Source organism: Rousettus aegyptiacus, unplaced genomic scaffold (assembly GCF_014176215.1).
Source record: "Rousettus aegyptiacus isolate mRouAeg1 unplaced genomic scaffold, mRouAeg1.p scaffold_m13_p_1, whole genome shotgun sequence".
In the NCBI taxonomy this organism is placed as follows: domain Eukaryota; kingdom Metazoa; phylum Chordata; class Mammalia; order Chiroptera; family Pteropodidae; genus Rousettus; species Rousettus aegyptiacus.
Window position 1 is genome coordinate 160,285,012 of NW_023416284.1, and position 22,718 is coordinate 160,307,729.

Consider the following 22,718-nt stretch of genomic DNA (forward strand, 5'->3'; position numbering starts at 1 on the left):
ACCTCTTTCTCACTGGGTTATTTATATTTCCAGAGTACTAATTTACTAAGAGCAGATGGAGGTGGGCTAGAAATGTATTAGAAGTGGACTAAAAATATATATAGGCTTTCATTAGCATGTTTTGTGGCTTCTGTTTAAAATTAGTATATTTAGTTCATGTTACTCTAATCAGATGTGGAACCTTTTCTTAGATATCTAAAATTATAAACAGCTCATCAACATATTGATTTGATTTTCTATATTAAAAAAATTACATGGGAAATGAAACTTAATGGCATAAAGTTCAGACACTGCTCAATACAGATGAGAATGTTGCATACTATTCGCAATAGAATTTATAAAGTTCTGACAAACACATGTATAAAGAAGCTAAATAATTTATATTTCAAATATGTAATCTCTGTGACAACATAGCAAATGGTAGTTTTGCATTTATATGGAAGCCCCTGATCTATAAAAAGGAGTCAGTGGTATTCCATGCTGATTTGGTAATTATTTCTGAGGGTTTAGCTTCAGAATCATAGGGTGTCAGTAAATGAGACTTTCAAAGACAACTTTAAAAAGAAGTATGCTAAGTGCTAAAATTAGGGTCAAGGACCAGTATTTTAAAAAACTGCCATTTGTTGCCAACTTATGCTTTTGTAAAATACAATAAAAAATGGCTATTAGAAAACTGATGTAAAAAATGACTACCAATAAAAATCAAAATTCAATAGGCAAAATTACTTTGCTCAATTGGTATGCAAGTTTCTAAAGCAGTCTCTTAATTTTTTCAGCATAGTTTGTAGTGTGAAATTGACCATAAACTGAACCTAAGCACTGTTGCAAGTGGTTATAAGAGTCACAAATATACATGATGGATGAACACATAATATTTTCTTGTATCATGAAAATTGTGGCATGGGAGAGAGAATGATTGTTAGTTATGCTTTAGATCAGAGGTTCATGGGCCAAATCTGGCTAAATATCTGCTTCGTAAATAAAGTTATACTGGAACACACCTATACATATTCATCTGTCTTTTATCCATAACAGATTTGGATATTTTTGACAGACTGTGTGATCTGCAAAGCCTAAAAGATTTACTATGAGGTTCTTTACAGGCAAGTTTGCCAACTCTTTAGATTTGAAAAAAACAATTATGAATAATTGCTACTTATATAGTACTTGTTTTCTTTATTTTTTCCCTGACTATACTATCTTTGTTTTAATGCATTAGATATGTTACTGTGTGACTTTTTTCCTCTAGTCACTGATATACCTCAAATAAATTTGGAGAGAAGTGAAGAAAATGAATGGATCAATAAAGAAGAAAGAAAGAAAGGAAGAAAAAAGCACAAAGACTATCAACCCAACTATTTCCTATCCATTCCGATCACCAACAAAGAGGTACTATTTTTTTAAAAAAACTATTCTTACTAAAAGATTCTAAATTATATTTAAAGTACATTAAGTGCTCGTAAGCCCATTTGCTCTCAGCCATTAAGAGTCTGGGTGGATTTAGCTAGGCCATACAGGGAATAGTCCTGCTTACGTAAAATAATATATTTTTAAAATAATTTTGTAAAATATTAGACAATCATATTTAAACAATAATTTCTCAAAAGCCACTTGAAAAAGTGTTATAAGATGGCATGTCCAGGTTCTTTTTAAGTATTTGTTCATGTGAGCAGAGGACCCACCCATTCAGGCGCTGAGAGTAGTGACCAGGTAGAAAAAGAGACTTTTGAAGTCTCTGCTGGGAAACTAAACTGGGGTTTCTTGCTGCTTAGTCTTGTTTATGGTAATGAAGTTTGCAACATAATTTGTTTAAAAATTACTCATTGTCGTACCAACTTATATTGCATGATAGATTTGGGAGAAATCAATTAAAAATCTGAAAAATTGATGTGGTATGAATAATAGTAAATCGAATCAGCCAATTAGCCCACACTAAGAAACTCTAATATGTGGCCAAGAGAGAAGACTACAAGATCTTATTAAAACTGCTACAGCAGTGAGGTAGGAATTGAAATGCCTTAAAGACACTTCACTTGGAAAACTTACTGCTTTTCCATCCTGACCCAATTTAAGAGCCAGATCTGAGTTTATGTTTGATTGTGGGTTATAATCTCTTTTCCTAGGTACATTTTCAGATTGCTTCTCCCCTTATTTAACTAAAATGTTTCTAGGGAATGCTAATGAATTTTTAAAAATTAAATCAAATCAAATTGATGTCAAATAAATATCAAAAGAAAAAATCTGTCAGGGCATTCTAGTAAGTATCTAGTCTGCGAGATATAGTTTAAGGAGAGAAGACATAAAAAGAGAAATTATATTACCTAGCAATACAAGATTTTAGAATTCAATACAATAATTACTGTACAGTAAAGAATTTTACTGCTATATACTGGTAGGTTAACAGTAAAATAATCCTTAAAAGTGTTTAATTGACACACAGTTTCATGTAACCAACAATTATATGTTAAAATACTTGTGAGTTATTTGGATATGTTTTCTTTGAAATGTAGGGTCATATATACATGGTAATCAGAAAAGAGCAGGAAGTCAAAGGTGATGCTGCTTAATGGAGCAGACAGAAGCCAGGCCCTAAAGAAACTGAATGTGAAATAGGAGAAGTGACTTTTCCAAAGACCCGTGATTTCTGATTGGAAGAGATTCCAGGTTCCTTATTTGGATTTGTTGCTTAGAGATTGTTCGACTGCAGAGCTGTCAGTATGGAAGTTTGGTAAACAGTCCTATCAGTTGCTCTAATTAGGCCCTTCATTTTATCTTCTCACTTCATACTTCTGCTCTTGGCTCTCATGGTAACCTGTCCCATCCTCTCCTAGCCTTGTCCTTGCTTCTCACCTTTTCCAGTGAAGAGTGGTGGGGTGATGTGGTGTGGCAGGGCAGGTCAGGAAGGGAACTGAGAGGAAAGAGGGTAGAGAAATGTTTTCCTTCTACCACTAAGTTCAGGACTTGGGCCACCAAGGTGACAGTAGGGGGCAATGAGAGAAAACCATGTGCAAATCTTAGTTTTCACCCTATAAACTGCTGTAGCCTTTGTTTCTGCTTCTCAGCCTCTTGGAAGTTGTATAGAAAATGGGAAGGGTATGACAGACCTCGCTCAAATACTAGCTGGGTCTCAACTCCTCTGTGGATGTTGGTCAGGTTACCTAATTTCTGTGGTTTCAATTCCTTCAGGGTGTAAAATGGAGGTGATGATGACTATTTTCTAAACCCATATCCAGACATGTCACCTCTCTGCTTATATACATCAGTATTTTCCCATTGACAATAGGATAAAGACAAAGTCTTTACCATATTTTATAAAGTTCTTTATGGTCTGGCCTCCTCTACTCCAGCCCTTGTTCCTTCTGCTTGGGCCCTTCTGGCCCTCCTTGAACTTGTCTGACTCAGGGAAAGCCTTCTCTGGCTGGGAGTTTTCTTTTCTCTCTTCTTGGTATTATTAATGCCAAAATCTCAGCTCAAGCCTCTCCCCTGTGACCACCCTGACCAGGTCAATCCCCACACTCCTCTGCCAAAACACAAAAAAACTTTCATAGCTTTCCTTTTGTCATTTGTCATCCTTGCAGTTTGACACTTGTTAGTCTTCCTCAGTTTTTCAGCTCATTCCCAGCACCTAGAACAGTGCTTGGCCAAGAGTAAAAACACAAAAAACTGTCATTTCAGGGGCAAAGAAGTGTTTCTGGCATAATAAGTTACAACCAGAACATTTATAAATAGTAAATACAATATTACAAATGCTGGTTTTATAATGTATGTTCAAAAGTGATTGTTTGTCTTGGAAGAGGTAGGGTGACTTGTAATAGTGGGGAATATAGGTTTCGAATGACTTCAAAACCAAATAGTTTAATATTTTCCACTCAAGAGACTTATTTGTAGGTAACAGAAAAGCTGATATACAAATGTATGGAGAAGTAGAAATGAGACATTAGGAGATACATTTTATGTTTTTTGTATGAGCACCTTTTTTATTTGTTTGTTTTCAAGTATCTGATGTTAATTTTCTTTTAAAACTGCTTATGAGCTTTTGTGGGAAGGCCTGGGAAAAGAAGCAGCATTTATAACATTGTTTCAATGAGAGACTGTATTCCAAGTTCCAATTAAGTGACCTGCAAACAAGCTTTTGGAAACTAGCACATTCACAATGGGTTGTTCTACTTTTGGCCTCTACTTATTGGCATCTAGTTTTAAAGAAAAAAGTATTCAAATTACATGGATCTTTGATTTTTAAACATCTTTTTAGATGTTTTGAGTTCTTTATTAATGGAAAATCATGATTTCATATTTTTAAAAAATAGAATTGGAAAATGAATTAGAATGGCTGCATAAAAATATCCTAATTGCAAGTATATCAAAACAAGTGTATCTCCATTACTTGCAAATACACATTAGTTAAAAAATAAAAATGAAAAAATTTAATGGAGTTAAAAAAATTTTTCTTAATTGGCTAAAATATATGTGCTCTCTTGTGAGAAGTAATACTGTAGGGTAAATCGACATTAAAAAATGTAAAGGAACCATCAGAAACTGATTGCTAAAATGTTAATTCTTTTTGTAAGATCATTTTTTATACTAATGAAAAAGTATGATTTTCTTTAGGGACTTTAAAAAGCATTCGTTACATTTAATTCTGTATTTTATCATTTCTTTAATGTGAAAAATTGCTGGTCTTAGGAAAATATGAAGGTAGATTTTTGCATTCAGTTTCTGGGACGTGTAGTTATAAAAGTATTTGATATCGTATGTTAAGCGCTTGGTAGATAAAGAAAATTCTCCTACTTGAGGATACTTTTTTACTTTTATTCCAGTTAATACCATATCATTGAATTTTTAAGTTCTTTTCATGGTCGAAGACAAGCAAGAAAAATAAGAGAATTGAAGAAAAAATAAGAGAATTGTAGCAAATTGTCAAAAGATGAGTCCAAAGACATTTTTCTGCCGTGTACTACAACATAACATGTATGCACTCATTCATGCACCAACTTTAAGGCATTTTCTTTGAACTCATATGCTTTGTGTCCATTAGAAAGCATTAAAAGACATAAAAATTTATTTTCTTATTGCATTATTTTTAGGCATGTGGAATATGGCTTAGTGGTGAGGTTTAGCAAATGGATGTCTGATTTGTTCTTTAACCACAAAGAAATTACTCAATGAATGAAATATTTAAGAATTTAATAAAGCTTTTATTTTTAAAATTTTCTTTGAATGTTATATTTAAATATGACCCTATAGGATTAGATTTATAAAATGTGCATTGTGCTGTACTGCCCATAATTGAGGATTATGGTGAAAAATAAGCTTGAATGAATTTATAGAATTTTAAACAGTGGCTATGAAAATTAGTTTGTTTTGGCCTTTAATGACTTTGGTACTTTTAAAAATGGCATACAGAGAAGACTCTGAAGTATATTTCTTTTTATCTTTTAAGAATAGCATTAGGAATAAAAAGCATTTAAAAAGTCTTAAGTTGATATAAAGGAACATATAAATAAATCTGGTTCATCAAAGCATAATTATAAACATATCACTCGATTAGATTAACTTTAGAATTTTCATAGGTTTGAAGTTAATCTTGCATTATAAGTACTGTGCAACTTCAGAGAAATAGTCTTCAAAGTGTTTTACAGTTTTTAAATAGCAACTTTATAAGCTACTAGATAATTCAAAGATACGAATGGTCTAAAACTACTTTACCATGTAGGACATTGCATGAAAATACTGAATAAACAAATGGATGGAATTTTTTGAATATTGTCTTAAATTTTTATATAATTAATATTTGAGCTTAAAATGAAAACTTAAGTTTTTATGAAACTGCAAATACCGTACCTACTAGATGCAAGAAGCAAACTTCCAGTTGTGGCAACCAAAATGTGGACAGGCATTTTCAAATGTCCCCTGGGAAGCAAAATTGCTCAGGGTAGAGAAAAACGGATTTTAATAATATTGGCAATGTTGCATATCTTGTATTAGACAAATGATACAGAGTTCACAGAAGAGTTCATCTACCGTGTAGCTTGTCTACTCTGTAAGTTTAGCAATGCACATTATTATTCCTATTTTCCAGTCAGAGAAACCAAGACTTAGTGAGAATAGGTGCCTTGTGTGGGGTCACACCTGTAGTAGACCTTGGGTTAAATCCAGGATTTCTGAGGCAAATCCAGCACCTTTAGTTTGCATCAACTTTTATGATATAACAGAGTTCTCATCCTAAACCATTTTTTCATTATCAGTTAATCAGAATTACCATTTTTACCAGCTTAGATTTGAAAATTTAATTTTATTGTTTTGAGGTCTAACATTCTGAGCACCTGTTTACTTGATTGACAGTGGGCTTTTTCCATAGGAACCTGGACCCACTCGAGCCGCTTTGTTAATCCCAAAGCCAATCTCAGCACTTCATTGCACTGGGAAAATGCTCTCAAAATTGAAATTTAAAATCATTACAGAGTAATATGGACTTATACCAGAGGCTTTTTTAAGAGGAACAGTGTGTTCCATTATGTAGTATCAAGATTTCTTAAAAATCTCCTTTAAATGTCTTTTTTTTTCCCCTCAGTGTTTCATTTCTTAAGTCAGTACCCACACATCTGTTCCTCTCCTGTCTCCTCTTGAAAACAAATTCCTTGTAACTCTTACCTCATTGCTTTCTAACTGCTTCTCCTCCTCGCCCCTCCTGGATCTTTCCTTCCAGGTACTGTCCTTATCTTTTCTCCTGTGTTGCAATTGATCTTTTTCTCAAGTTTCTTTGCTGTTTTGGGTATATTATCTTGAAGGGATTTTTTTGAATCTTCTATGTTTCAACTTATATTCATTGATATACCAATATCTACCTCATTGGATTATAGAGAGGCTTAAGGAAACTAATGTATATAAAATGCTTATTATATATTGTGCCTAGAATTTAGTGGCTAATTAAGGGAAGTTACTGCTGTCATTGTTTAAATATTGTTTTTATTATTAATACCAGGCACTATGGTAAAGTGGCAGGAGAGAAGAAATAGATATTGCCCTTGAGAAGTTTTTATCATTTAGTTTTACCAATATGGAGTAGAGGAAACCGTGACTCTGTAAGATCTTTGTGTACTATTATGTTACAAATGTTTTCTTTATCAGGCTATCAATATTCTTTGGTTGGATGCCATAAAAGTCACATCTTGCCTACAGAAATATCACGTTAGGTATTAATTGTGTAAATTCCTACCAGGAAAAGCTATTTCCTGTGTTGCTCTCTCCCAGATTCAAGGAATAGAGAAATAGTGAGGTTATTTGGGGTGATGTGGATTTATTGTAAAGATACATGAGAAGCCAGATCCAACGAAGCATCTCATGATTTGCACAGTCACATTCCTCAGATAATGGGGATGTTGTTCAGGATAAAACAGCTGCTCTAGTATCAGAACAGTCTGATATGCTCTGGATTCCGTTTTTTCTTATCTCTGCTGTCTTTTTGTGGACTCTGCTTCTATTGCCGGCCCCCACCCCTTTCTTTTTCTCTCTAATTCTGCTGCCTCAGGGCTTCTGTGTGCTCTCTTTTCTTTGGGTATTGCTCAGCTTGCTATTTCATATTCAAACTATTTTCCGGTACATTCACATTTAGAAGTTGACTAGAATTGGATCTAACTGGAAATGGAGGAAGGAAGAGGAATCATTCCTCTTCTTTTTTCAGAGTAGGATGTGCGAAGGGAAGGCTGATGAGGGACCAGGGATTTGCCTGGATGGAGACCGTACAGTGTTTCTAACACATGCATTTGGACTTCTTTGCAACTCTCCATAGTTATGCCCCTCTTCACTTGTCTGGAAAAATGAGAGCAGTCATTCCTTTTGAAATTATTGCTGTCCTAAAAAATCTTAAAGACTGTGGAGAATGGGGTTTTAGACACGTTCACTAGGGGACAAATAAATATGACTTTCAACAGAAATGGACCGTTGTCTGCTGGTTTGACCTTTTTATGGCAGGAATAAAACTTTTTTTAAAGACAGATCATAATGATAGTAAGTCGTACTGTGTGTTCAGGGCAAGTTTCTGAAAAGATGCACTGAAAGTTTTTCTATTCAACTAGTGACTCAGTCAGCAAAATAAGGGTATTAGATGCGATGCTCTTAAGATGGACAAGCATTGTGTGATTTTCTAAACTTATACATTCTCTCAAGCTTTTCAAGTCATCGGATGTTCGAGAACAAGTAGACAATTAAGTATTGTTTCGATGAAGAATCTTGACATTTCTAATTTTGTTTGTTGTTCATTTTTCTTCTTGATTTACATTTGCCATAAGAAAATTTTGCTCACATAATCTCTATTTTGTGTGTATGTGTGTGTGTGTGTGTGTGTGTGTGTGTGTGTGTGTGATTAGGTTACAAGAGGAATTAAGATCCTGCAGAATGCAATAATACAACAAGATAAGCGACTGGCCAAGGCAATGACCAGTGATGGTTCCTTTCATATTACCCTGCTGGTGATGCAGTTAAATGACGATGAAATAAACATGTGAGTAATGTCTTTCTTGAATATTGGTTTTCAAATTATTACTTTAATATGAGTAAATGTAGCAGAACCCCCCCCCCAACAAAGACATTTAAGTTCTAAAAGAAGTGTCCCTTATTATGATATATTCCAGTAGTCAATGTATAGAATTAGCTATGTAAATATTCTTTCTTATTTAGACTTTTAAGCTCTGTTTTTGTTATCAAATGGTAGCCCTTGGTTATCCAGTTTTTTTGCCCATGTTAATTATGTAAGTTCTCTAGAATTTGCCCATTTAGGTTAGGATTCTAGGTAAAGACTCTGGAACCACAGCATAGCCACCTCTTAGTACCTGCCTGATTTTAGTCAATATTATTTACTTTTTAAGTAAATGAAGAAAATAATAGTACCAATATATGTAAGAGTTCTTAGTATAGGGCCTGGAACCTATTTTTATTTTCATCGATATTATTAGTCCTTAGAGCTTCCATTCCTCTAGGTCAGAGTACAATTTAATTTTACCTCAATCACTCCTAGAACACCCATGCACCCCAACCCCCACTGTCAGAGCTGTGTCTAAGGTTGAGTGTAAGTCATTGATGTCTGCTTTCCAACCTGGATTGGAGAAATCTTGCTCTTCCCTCAGTTCTCTTGGTTTCTCTGCACCTGCCATCACTCCTTTCCTGTTACCTTCTGTATAGCACTCTGGATTAAGTTCAAGCTCAAGTAATTTGGAAAACCAAAGCAAGAGTGGATTTAAGGTTGTTTTCTACCTTGATGTATAGTCTCCTAAGGGAATGAAGAACAAGACTTGATGTTTTCCTAATTCAAGGGATAAGGAAAGGGAAAGTAAAAGGGAGAAGACAATAAATTAGTAACTCAAAATGCACAGCTATGTTATGATTTTTGTAGTCATGTCTTTTTTAATGGTAGAACCTCATGTCTTTGGAGATCAACACTTCTAATCTACCCCAACCTGCTCTACCCAAGAGCATGTCTTGAGCACCCTGCAGAGAGAACTCAAACCTTTTACTTGACTCACTTTAGCTGTTCACTTTGCTGGTCAGAAGAAAAAAAATACTCTGATGCTTTTAAAAGAAAAGAAGCCAAAGCAGATGTGACACAGAAGATAAAAGCCTGAGAGAAGAGTAGTGCCCTGTATATGTTAGAATGCTGAATTAGGATTTTCCAGAGAAACAAAACCAATATGATGTATACCTATATGGATATCTAGACATGTTGATATCTCTATATGTCTATATCTACATCTATTTACATATCTGTATCTATACCTATATCTATATCAATCTGAACCTAAAGAGATTTTAAGGAATTAGCTCATGTAATTCTGGCAAGTCCAAAATCTGCAGGGGCATTCTGGCAGGCTGGAGCCTCAGGGAGGAGTTGATGTTGCAGTTGCAAGTTCAAAGGCAGTCTGGAGGCAGAATTCCTTCTTCCTTGGGGGATGGTTATCCTCTCTTAAGTTCAAATACAATCTTTGGGTCTGAACTCCAGCTTCAGAATTATGTTTTCCTCATGTACTTTATAATCATTTTATCATAAAGAAGTCTGTCTTCCATCCCTCCCTTCTCCTTCCTTCCTTCCTTTCTTAACTTGGTGGAACTATTTTGTTTATTTAGCTACTTTTTTTTTTTTTTTTTTTTTTTGGCCAGAGTTGTCTAGTGAATTTCTCAATTTATAACCTTATACGTGCTTTAATTTGGTGGTAGAAACATGCCTCTATCAAAAATTTGCAAAACTTTATAAAATGTTAATACACTTTCACACAAGTATATAAATATGTATGTATGTATTTATAAATAATAATTTTATTAGAAAGCACTTACATTGTTTCATAAGTGCAACTTTCCCTATGTTTAGATGTGTGTTGTAGGTTTATTCCCTTTTTGGAATTAAATCCAATATAGTTCCACATTAAAAATTACTTGCTAAATTTATAGCTCTTTGATTTCTGTTTTTGTACACTTAAGACAGTAAGGCCCCAGTGTTAGAATACTTGGATCCAAATTTCAGATCTGGCACTTGATATTTATTTATTTATTTATTGAAAATTTTATATTTATTGAGATGACATTGGTTAACCTCCATCACTATGTATTTGACCCCCCTTTACTCTTTTTTACCTTTTCCCCATCCTCTTTTTCTCTGGTAACTACCATACCATAATCTGTGTCAATTAGGTTTTGTTTGTTTGTTTGGTTTGTTCATTTGTTACTTTCAGTTTTATATCCTGCATATAAGTGAGATCATCTGGTTCTTGATTTTTTCTGACTTATTTCACTTAGCATGATATTCTCAAGATTTAACCATGTTGTCACAATTGACAGTATTTCATCTTATGACTGAGTAGTGTTCCATTGTATATATGTACTGAATCTTCTTTTTCCAGTTATCTGTCAAAGGACTCTGGTTGTGTCCATGCTTTGGCCACCGTAAGTAATGCTGCAGCGAACATAGGGGTGCATATATCTTTGTGAATAAATGTTTTCAAATTTTTGAGTAGATACTCAGAAGAGGGATTGCGGTAACTCTATTCTTAATTTTTTTTAGGAAACTCCATACTGTTTTTCATAGTGGCTTTACTAGTCTATATTCTCACCAGCAGTTTATTTTCTCTGGATACCATTTGCTTGGAGTATCATTTTCTACTCCTGCACTTTGAGTATATTTGTCCTTGCAGCTGGATGTGTCTCCTGAAGGCAGCAGATGTTTGGTTTGTTTTGTTTTGTTTTGTTTTGTTTTTGATCTGGTCTGCTACTCTGTGCCTTTTTAGTGGTGACTTCAGTCCATTTACATTTTGAGTGATTATTGATGTATGAAGATTTCCTATAGCCATTTTGTCTTTTGTTTTCCAGTAGCTCTGTGTCTCCATTGTTTCTTTGCTCTTATGTTTCTGTCTGTTATTTGAGTTTGATGGTATTCTATGATTTTTTCCCCCTCTGTTTCCTCTGTTTTTTATGTTACATGTCTTAGTTCTGGATATTTTTGTGTGTGGTTAACATTAAGTTTATGCAAAAGGAAGTTTCATATATACAATAGTCCTTTGTCTTCTGAATGCGTCTTATCTCTATTTTTCTTTGCAAATTAAGGCCTTTACCTCCTTCCCTTTTATGTTTTTGTTGTCACAAATTATCCCTATTTATGCTGTGAGTTCATTTCCTAATTGCAGTAACTACTGTCTTCTTTTTAAAATGTTTTTACCTCCTTTAATCTCTATGTCATATTTAAGTGTATAATACCCTATTCTGAATAGTTGTCGTAATTCTCTCCTATTTGTCTGTCATCTTATTCATAGTTTTGTATCCTTTTGTCTTTTTATTACAAATAGAATAACCCTTTTCATTGTTTCTTATAATGCAAGTTGTGTGCTGGTATATTCCCTCAGCTTCTATATGGAAAAGTTTTTGTTTCTCCTTCATATCTAAAGGACAACTTTGCTGGATATATTATTCTCAGCTGGTAATTTCTGCCTTTCAATAGTTTGAATATTTGATTCCTCTTTGTCCTAGCTTGTAGAGTTTCTTCTTCAAAATCCAATGATAATCTAATGGAATTTCCTTTATTAAGTTACCATCTTCTTTTCCCTGCCCGCCTTACGGGTTCTTTCTTTGCCATTAATTTTTGACAGTGTTAATATAATGTGCCTTGGAGAAAGCTTTTTTGGATTGAATAATTAGGTGTTCTGTTTGCTTCTTGGGTTTGAGGATCCAGCTCTTTCCATAGGTTTGGGAAGCTCTTGTTAACTATTTGTTTGCGTAGACTCTCCGTTCCCTTCTTCCGGTCTTCTCCTGCTGGTATGCCCATTATTCTTATATTGTTCTTTCTGATGGAGTCAGATAGTTCTTGTAGAATTCTTTCGTTTCTTTCTTTCTTTCTTTTTTTTTTTTACTCTCCAGTCTCTTCTTCTTTCTGTGTTATTTCAAGATTTCTATCTTTAATATCACTATTTTTTCCCCTCTATGTGATCAGTTCTACTTCCTAAGCGTACTAGTTCATTCTTCATCTCTTTTATTGAGTTCTTCAGGTCCAGAATTTTTGTTTGGTTCTTTTTTAAAGTTGCAAATTTTTTTTGGTAAAGTACTCCTTTTGTTCATTGACTTTATTTCTGAGTTCATTGAACTGCCTGAGTTTTCTTGTATCTCATTCAGTTTTTTCAGAACTGCAATCTTGAATTCTCTGTCATTTAAATCACACATATTTCCATATCTTTAAGTTTGTCTTCTTTTAGATTTTTTAGTTTCTTTCAGAGCTACCTTGTTGCCTTGTTTATGCATAGTATTTGATGGTTTATTTCTCTGCCTATATATATATTATGGGAATGAAATCTTTTTTTTAAGGAGTGATACCTTAAGTAGGTTGATAACAAGAGGACTTTCTTTTTCCTTCCAGTAGGTGGCGCTGCAGCACAAGTTTTTAAATAATTTCTTGCAGTGTTTCAGCTTCTAGGAAAAGAAGTCTTTTCATAAACTGCTCTTGAAAAGAATTCTGTTTAGTGATACTTACCATAGACACTACCTCCTCACTCTGTGATTGATGACATTTCATTAGGACAAATATATTGATTTATGCTACTAGAAAACTGAAAAACTAGACAGCATTTAGATCATAGATATTTTTTTTAAAAGAAAAATGGGATATAGAATTCACTGTCGCTAAAAAGCCCTAACCTTTAGCATGTCTTGCTTTAGTATGTAGTTACATTTAAAATGAGTATCTTGAATTTTCCCAATTTACAGTAGATGAACCAGACATGGCTGTTCTGTTTTCACTTGCTTTAACTCATAGCACAGTGCAATGGAAATGTGTACACTGTGTCTTTTTGGATTAACATAAATCTAGTTAGGAAATATTGGCTTTAGATTGTGGATTTGAAGGTATAATGAGAAATGTTGACATTTCCAGAGCTATTTTAAGTATTGTGCATTATATTATGACAGAGAAATGAGTCTCAGTATAGAAGCTAGAGATGACAATCAGTTAAAAAACTTTATATGAAAACTAATATAGAGATATGAAAGATCTAGAAAAATACCTAAATTTCTTTTCACACATTTGACATGTAATTGCTGATCAACAAATCACTGATTAAGATAATTTAGATTAATGGTGGTTTACCAGAAGGATGTTTTAAAGTGATTTCTATACTGTATGAATGTACTTATTTCTTTTTTTTTGAGTAATCACTGCCCTCTAGTGAGATTTTAATTTTTTCTCACAATAAAGTACCTATATCAAAATCCTCTTCACGATGGAAGTAATGAATACTAATTTAAAGCTATTCTAACCTAGTAATGTCTAATTCATCAATATAGTAAATATTTATTTTTATATAAAAAAACTCAAGTACTTGAAACAGAATAGGTCTATAATGACATAGGCTAAACAGATATAACAAACTTGCGTAGTTGCTGTTGGCGAATATAAACTTGTATTTTTGTTACATCTAAGTATACTAAATTATCTCATTATAGAGATTTATATTTTAAGAAATAATGTATATTTACTTTTACTAGAGTGCCATGCAATTAATAAATAATACTGTGTGTTAGTGCTTTTTACAAGAATCTAGAATTTTCATCATAATCTAATGTAAAACCTTGTAGGTATCAGATTTCTTGGACTATATTATCAGATTTCTTGCACTATATTATCAGTAATTTTTTTCAAAATATACACGCAGTATTTCCTTGATGAAAAACTTGGTGAGGTATAAAATAGTATTTTCTTTCATGTCTTTAAAACAATATAAATTATAATTAGGCAAAAATTTAATTTTTGTTTTGCATAGTTTTTGTTTAAAAATTAATATTAGTTTTCTTTTAATCATATAGATTAGATTTTGAAGGTATTTTGTGCTTTAAAATAATTAATAAAAATATCAAAATTCTTTCTATCTAAAGCTGATTACTTTGTTTCTTGTTTTTTTTTATTATTATTTAATATGTTACTAAAATATATATATTCTTTCTTGCCAGTGGTATTGATGCCCTTTTGGAATTAAAACCATTCATAGAAGAAATTCTCCAAGGAAAACCTTTAACTTTGCCCTTTCAAGGGATTGACACTTTTGGAAATCAGATTGGGTTTGTGAAGCTTGCGGAAGGAGATCACATAAACCTACTTTCGGAGATAGCAGGTAAAACAAACAGCACGCTCATATGAAATCTCATCCGTTGAAGAAGCAATGCTTTTCCCCAATTCTTATAATAGAGATTTAACGTCTTTTAACTCTGGGAAGCCAGTATAACCTCACTTTAAAAGTGAGCTGCTTCAGTATTTGCTTGTGTAGGTAAATAGCTGAATAAAAGGCCTGAAAAGTTATCCTGATTCTTTGACCTGAGGAATATGTTGATTCTGGAGCTGCTGGAAGGTGATAGACTGGACTCAAGTGTTTTTTAGGATTGCCCTAATCTTAAATCTGAAGGATCTCAGTTTTAGCATGCTATTCGAGCTGCTATTCAATATTTAATAAATATTGAATGAATGAGTAAGAATCATAAGTTGCCCATTCAGAGGCTTATGGGGACTGTCAGCCCTATTCCAGAGAGTCAGTAAATGAATCAGCAACATTTTCCTCTTTGCGCCTTCCCGCCCCCCCCCCCCCACCCGTGTAGGTACTCTCTGAGCGGAAGATTCATTGGTGATGGTACAAGGTCTCACATCCATTAGAGAACATGTTACTTTATGCAGCACAATTGAAGAAGGTGTTAGGGAAGTAGAAGCAGAAAATTACACAACCTGTGTTAATCCGGAGATCATAGGTTGGGTGTTAGTCTGCAAACTAAACCATTTTTATTTTTATTTCCTTTCACATGTCAAGTTGTTTTATGTCATCTCATTTCAGGTTCAATAATCCTTGGTTCATAACACACTCATCATTGTTCCATGCATGGTCTACTTCTATCTGTCTATCTATCAATCTATCTTAAATTAATATCATAATTATCCAGGAATCCACCACTCAAAATGACAGCTAGGTTCTTGGTAGTAATCTAACCATATGGTCCATTTCATTAATCCATCTCTTAGCCTTCCTTCATCTAAGCTAACCATCATCCTGAAATTAATGTTTATTTCCTTGTGTTCTTCCAAAGTAGATGTATTTTTAATCAGTATTAACCTTATATAAAGATTAACCTTGTATGTGATCTTTTGAGACATATTTTTTAAAAACTTAATATTATAGTGTCTTTATTCAGTTTTATAGTTACCCATTCAAGCTCACCTTGTTTTGGGGGTGAGAGGGCCATGAAGATCAGGTTTCATTTCATTGTTGTTTTTTTTTTGTGGAACAAATATACGTAAATAGACAAACATGTAAATAAATAATATGTATGAGTCAAGTAGGACCCAGAATCATCAATTGGCCAAGGAGAAGGCAGCTCTAACAATTACGGTGGCAAAGCGTTTGGGCATCAATGCCTACAGGTAACGAACTCAGCTTGTTCTTGACTGCTCTGGAGAAAATGCTAGATTTAGGTCTTTTCTTTTTTTAATTTAAATATCTCTGAACTCAAGAAACATTTTTAATTATTCATTCATTGTTATTTTAAATAATTAAATGAGTGCTCAGAACCTCAAGAATTCCATTCATTCTTAGCAAATACTCTCTTAAAGGCAGTTTCTGGTATTGATAAAAGATCCATTGTATGAAGTCTCTTCAGCTTTAATATGACTGTGAACCCAAGTGTGTTGATTTGTCATTTTGGAAAAGGCCACTGCCCCTGTAACTCCTTTCTTTATGCCAAAGACTGTTGCTTTAGTATACATACACTTTTCTAAAAATTTAAACAAAATGTTACCAAAAAATGAAAAATAGAGGGAGAACAATACTCTGTCCCCCTCGTATAAAGCAGTTTGTTATACTTGCTTTTAGTCTATTACGTGTATATCATACTGTTACTTTTGATTATAGGTTTTCTGGACTTTCATAAGAAATCTAAATATTTGAATATATATATGGAAAGTTTTCATTGAAGACTAGTTGGAGTCTCCATTTATATATTTTTCAGATAGTTAGAATATTCAGTATATAGAATTTTTGTCAATATTTTGCTCCATTAGATTTATTTTTCCAAGAATTCCTCAGGATTAGTATTGCTTTTGTTCAACAGTATCAATAAAATAATGTGATATTTATTTTTGTGTTGTATTTTATAAATGGTTTATTCAAATGATGTAGTCCAACATTTTAGAAGAATATATTCCATTGACTGGAGTACAGAACTTTGCAGTGTGTACAGGAATGTTAAAATCTTATCTATTCCAAATAATGGAGGCAGAGCTAGACTGACTTAATGGAAAGCAAGAGAATTTTTAAAGAACATAAATTTAATTATTAAAGTATCGATAAAGAAGTTAAGTTTAAGAACATTGATGTAAAACTAACTTGAAAAATATTGAAAATTGTAATTCATGAATAGTCAGAGTTATTTAATTTTCATAGTTTAAAATGCACAAGTTAAAAGAAAAATTTTTGAAGTCATATATATTTTGAAAAAAAGGACTGGATTTTAGACACTCATATTTGAACTTATTACTGAAAATTTGCAGGATAATGAGTAATTTAGAACTTTTAATGTGTAAAATTGAAGAAAATTATTATACGTTTTAAACTAATAGAATCTGAATTGATCAGGTTTTAACGTCAATACTTCAGTTATGCATCCAGATGTGCCACTAACTTATTTTTGGCAGATGCTGGTACAAAGAGACCAAGCCCGTCTTGTACATCACATGCGTGTAGGTTTATGGTGGTAGCTGCTTCAGAGAGCTGGGAAGGTGGATGACATCAGAGATTCTGTGTCTCAGCTTCCTATTTTGACCTTGAGTGATCCTGTTTTTCCATAATAAAACAGCATCACTTCTTTCTTAGCATTGCATAGTAGCACATAAAGCTAAGAAGATATTGAACATTTGGTGCTTATATGTCATTTCTCCACATTTCACAATGATGAATTGCACTGAAAAGCTTTTTGCAAAGAAATGAATATGTGATTTCTTTTTCAGTGAAACATAATTGTGTTAAGAAGTATGTTAGATTGAGAGATTGCTAAAAATTTAGCCTACTCGAATGGTGATAGTCCTCACACATTTTTTGTAAATAAGAAAAGTATACTAGGTTAACATGATAAAAGATTCCACATTTAATGATCTCATAAAAGGAAAAATAAAAGGTTTTAGGATATTCATTTGAACATTACGCTTTCTCTTTTTTTGATTCTCATTTCCCCCAAAAGATGGAGAGAATACGCCCTGTGCTTTCTGCTCCTTGTGGGGAATCTGTTCGGTTGCTGGTATGTTTGGGCCTTTCTAGGCTGCTCTGTTACTGCATGAAGTCTTGGACTTGTAATCACCCCAGGAAGGCAGTTATTCAGCAGCCTGCTGACTGTTCCCCATAATGTCCTGGGCTAGGCCGTCTTCAGAAACATCAGACCACCTTAGCCAGACTTTGTTAAGAACTAAGCAAAGACTGCTGTTTCTCTCCATTCGGGTGTCTGAATCACAGCCCTGCACATGGAGGACCATCGGAGCCTCTGTCGACACCCTTTGTGCACAGGCCCCTCCAGGCTTGGGGCCTCTGTACTCCTTTTCCTTTCTCACCTCTCTTTTAATGCTTTCCATTGTCCCTGTACATGAGGAAAACTATTTTTCCTTCTACCCTCTTAGATTCTCCCCCAGGGACTCTGTAAAATTAGAGTGAAAAAAAGATTAACGAGAAAAATGAAATGTATTAATGTGTGCAATACTCATCACGTGGGAGAAACCTCAGTCAAAAGTAACTCAAAAGGGTGGTCAAAACATGGGCTAATAGAGCATCTTGACAGAGGAACAATAAATTTATAGAAAAGTGACAAGAAAAAAGGTTTTTAGGCTTTTAAAGGTGACAAATTGTGGGAAGGTGAATATATTGGATGGAGAGGGGAGCTCTAACGGAGTAAGATTTGTTCGTGCAGGTCCACTTTGGCCATAAAACTTTCCCGGGAGAGGGGATTTGGGGCAGTCCTCATTTTTCAGAAGTGCCTGATTTTAGTCAGATAAGGGAACTCTGAGAAGGTTTATTTCTGCATCAATTCTCATTTACCTTTAGCTCAAAATAATCCTTATGACAAAGCATATTTTGGAGTGACATATTCTGGTTCCCTACATCCTTTCCTTTATTTTACTTGATTTTCAATCAAACACTTAAATGGATTTACTTTGTGCCACATGTCATTCTAATCTTAGAAATGTTCACTTATTTAATCTTAGACCTATGAGGTGGGGACCATTATTATTACTTCCACTTTACGTATAGGGAAAATGAGGCACAAAGAGATCAAATAATTTGGTAGTAAGTGATAAAGCCTCAAATCAAGGTAGTCTGGTCCAGATTCTATGCTCTTTTAAAATTTATTATTTATTATAAGTGTGATGTATACATAATAAACAGCATTAGGTACAGAGTAAATGCTCAGTCAATAAATGTTAGCTATTATTATCATCATCATGAAATAGTCTCCAAAAGCATTACTTTTACTGGTTGTATGATATTTTGTTTCATCATAATTTATTTTGTTCTTCCTCTGTTAGAATGTTTTGTTGAGGTATAATTGACATATTACATCATATTAATTACAGGTATACAACCTACTGATTTAATATTTGTATATATTGTGAAATGATCAGTGCAGTAGGTCTAGTTAATATCCATCAGCACACATAGTAGTTATATGCAATACAGCATTAGTAATTATTGTCATCATGCAGTATGTTACATCTCCATGACTTATTTCTTTTATAACTGGAAGTTTGTACTTTTGACCACTTTCACCCATTTTGCCCTCCCCCCTTCTCCTGATTCTGTGTTCTTAACCACTCTACTAGTCTGTTACACTGTAGATTAGCAGTGGACTCCTAAACAGTTGTCACAAACACCCCTTTACCTTCTTGCCTTAGCCAAAGCCTGCCTTTCATCTGAGATCCCAGCTTCCTGTGGGTGAAGGTTGCCCATTCCGCCAAACTCTTCGTACCACGGTGCCCAGAGATGCCATCCACATTCTCTTAGTTCTCTGTTGCTTTGTCCCTGTAGTACCCTCACTCAAAAGTCTTTTCATATTGGTGGTTCATGCTGTCGGGTTTGATTACCCTCTACCCCTTCCTCTCACTCTCTCTCTTCCTCTTTTTTTTTTGCTGTTGTTGGAGTATTTTCTTTTGCTTTCTAAGGGCTTTGTTCCTTAGCTCACGTTGCTTGCTGTATCACCATTAGCCCAGTCATCCAACCATCCTGGCTCAAAGGATGCTGTGGGGCTGCTCAGAACTGTCTCTCTGTCCCTGCACAGCTTGCCAGCAGCTGCATGGCTGTAAGCAGTTTACTTAACCTTTCAATCCTTCAGTTCCTATTTGTAAAATGAACATAATAGTAACCGTTCTCAAAATGAGGTGACATACAGAAAGTGTTAACACAATGTTTGGCACACATATAATGTTAAGTAGATGATAGCTATTATCATTAGTAATAATAACAATAATAATAATAATAATAATAATAAAAAATACCCCTCACACTCCTACCATCACAACTATTACTTTTCTTAAAATCTCTCGACTTCTTTGACAGTAGCGCCCTACACCTGTGCTCCGCTCCAGCAGCTCATCGGCACTGTGAAACCTTTGACTGTTCGTCTGCCAGAGCTATTCTGTTTCTGATAGCTATCTATCACCATAACTTCCCACCCCTCTTACTATTTTATTTCCTGCATTACTGCTCATGCTCCGGAACCTCACTGAGGCCTCTGATCTCCTCGTCCTGGCCAATGTAGTTTATTCCTTGTTAAATTGGTCAAGGCCTCGTGGTGCATGACTCTCTTGAGGGCTTTTTTGGGTGTCTTGTGTTCCTGTTCTGTTTGACCTGGCTGGCAAGCACCGATGTTAGATCAGTTCAGTCATTTGCTTTTTGCCCCAACACCAGGGCAAAATAAAATCCAGACTCCTTGGTATGGCCTACAGTATTCTTTGTGGTCTGGTCTACTGCCTACATTTCTTATCATGTTCCCTCTCCTTGCCCACTATGCTCCAGTTACACTGCCCCCTTTCAGATACTGGGACTCAACAGTTTCTTCTATAGAACTTTTGCAAATGCCTGACTAGACCCTCCGTTTGGCCCTTTTCATTTTTTAGCTCTTAAATCTCACCACCTTGGAGAATCTTTCCCTGTCCCCTGTATCTTTATAAGTAACTTCTCTATGATTATAACCAGTGTGTTTCCTTCATAGGTCTTATCCCAAGTTGTAATTACAAAATTTTCTATTTGTTTGACTGCCTTTTTTACTGAATTAAGCTCCACGAGAAGGACTGTGACTGTTTTGGTGACCATTGTTTACCTGGTGCCTTCTATAGTATGTGACACATGAAAAGCATTAATAAGTATTTACCAAATGAATGAGAAAATGAAGAAATCATAGTCATGTAGATTGAATCTATTGCAAGTGTGTTTTCCAAACTCAGCAGCAAGCCTCCTATCCAGAGCTACCTTAACAGGTAACAATGAGGCTGGGACCTGCTTAATTCAAGTCCCTGTACTAAGTCCCTATCTGCTACTGCATTTGGCTCTTGGAATGCCATATAGTCTTAGGAAAAGAGGTGTCTTGTATCTACTTAACACTAATCTCTTCAGCTGTGTTCTTGATCTGATAGTTATAATCTGGAACTTGCTCCAGTAATTTCTTCTCTCTCCTGCATGTTTGTATTTTTAACCTTTTCTTTTCTTCAGGTCGTTTCCCCCTATTTTATTAACTTGATATCATCTTTCCTATCCTTGAACAAATTAATAAACGAGTAACAAAAAGCCTGAGAAATAACAACAAAAAAAATACTCTTCCTTGATCTTGAATCTCCCACTAGCTTCTGCATTGTACCTCTCCTCCTCTTGCTAACCAACATCTTTAAAAGAGTAGCCTGTATTATTTGCCTCCAATTCTTTAGCTGTGCTTACTTTCCTTTTTTTAATCTCCTACAGCCGTAGGTTACAACCTACTCAAATACCATGAGATTCCAGGTGAATTTTAGGATGATTTTTCTGTTTCTTCCAGAAGCACCATTGGAATTTTGATAGGGATTACATTTGAAAGGGACTATAGATCATTTTGGATAGTATTAACATCTTAGTAACATCGTCTTCCAGTCCATGAACAGGAAATGTCTTTCCATTTATTTGTATCTTCTTTAATTTCTTTCAGCACCATTTTGTAAGTTTTTTTGCCTCCTTGTTAAAGTTTATTCCTAAGTATTTTATTATTTTTGCTACTATTATTAGTGCAATTGTTTGCTTAATTGCTTTTCCAGTTTGCATCACTGATCTTTTATAAGACTAACTCCAAGTTTCACTTCCAAAATAAAGGCTTTTTCTGATCTTCAAAGTAGCAATGACCGTTTTCTTCTTTAATCCTCCCATAGCCTATAGGTAAATATCTACTGTAGAAACTAATATCACATAGCATTTGGTTGTTTAGAAATCTTTCTTAACTAGAGTGAAAACCCTTTAAGGGAATCTTTCATCTTTGTTCTCAGAGCATGATACATAATAGAAGTTTGATAAATATTTTTTAACAGATGTATAAACCAATAAAAAAAGTAGGTATAAACATGAGAGTCTAATTGAAGGAATATTTAACCTTAGATAATCTCTCTTCCCTTATTTATATTCGTGTCTAAATCTTTACATGAAAATAAAATCCAGTCCTGGTATCTAGAATCCCCTATGGATGATGTTCTGGAGCTTGGGTTAGCTGGTTATTAGGATAGGAAGGGACCTGAGAGATAACTTATGGCCTCGTCACTGTTATTGTCAAGGTTAAATGACTTGTCCAAGAACACAAGTTGAATAATAGAACTGGGTCGGTGTTAAAATGCTCAATTTTGTTATCTTTTTTTCTCAATTTTAGTGGAATGAATGTTATTCCTCTGGTATCGAGGTGTAATTTTAAAGGCTTGCTTTTAAGAATGAGACATTTAAAAATTCTATTTGATAATTTTACACAGCAATTAATTGGAAATATCTATTTAAATCGATGAGTTAAATTTTGAAATTGAAGTTGGCTTTAACATTATGCCGGTTTTTCTTTATGTTTAGATGACTTACAAAAACCATTTAAAATGAAACAGTTTAAACAGCATATGGAAATAAGAATCCTTTAAGTAATAATAACATAGGAATGACAAAAAAAAAGTTGGTTTTTCTTTC

The 22,718-nt window shown here is 34.1% G+C and overlaps 1 protein-coding gene across 3 annotated transcripts in view; it reads left to right on the forward strand.

Annotated features, from left to right (window-relative positions):
- Window positions 1-22,718, forward strand: part of AKAP7 (A-kinase anchoring protein 7) — a 97,221-nt gene that overhangs the window by 11,795 nt on the left and 62,708 nt on the right. For all 3 annotated transcript variants that reach the window (XM_016118397.2, XM_016118399.2, XM_016118395.2), the window contains exons 3-5: window positions 1,250-1,389; window positions 8,367-8,500; window positions 14,473-14,633. In XM_016118397.2, coding sequence (XP_015973883.2) covers window positions 1,250-1,389; window positions 8,367-8,500; window positions 14,473-14,633 — 435 coding nt within the window. The remainder of the gene's footprint in view (window positions 1-1,249; window positions 1,390-8,366; window positions 8,501-14,472; window positions 14,634-22,718) is intronic.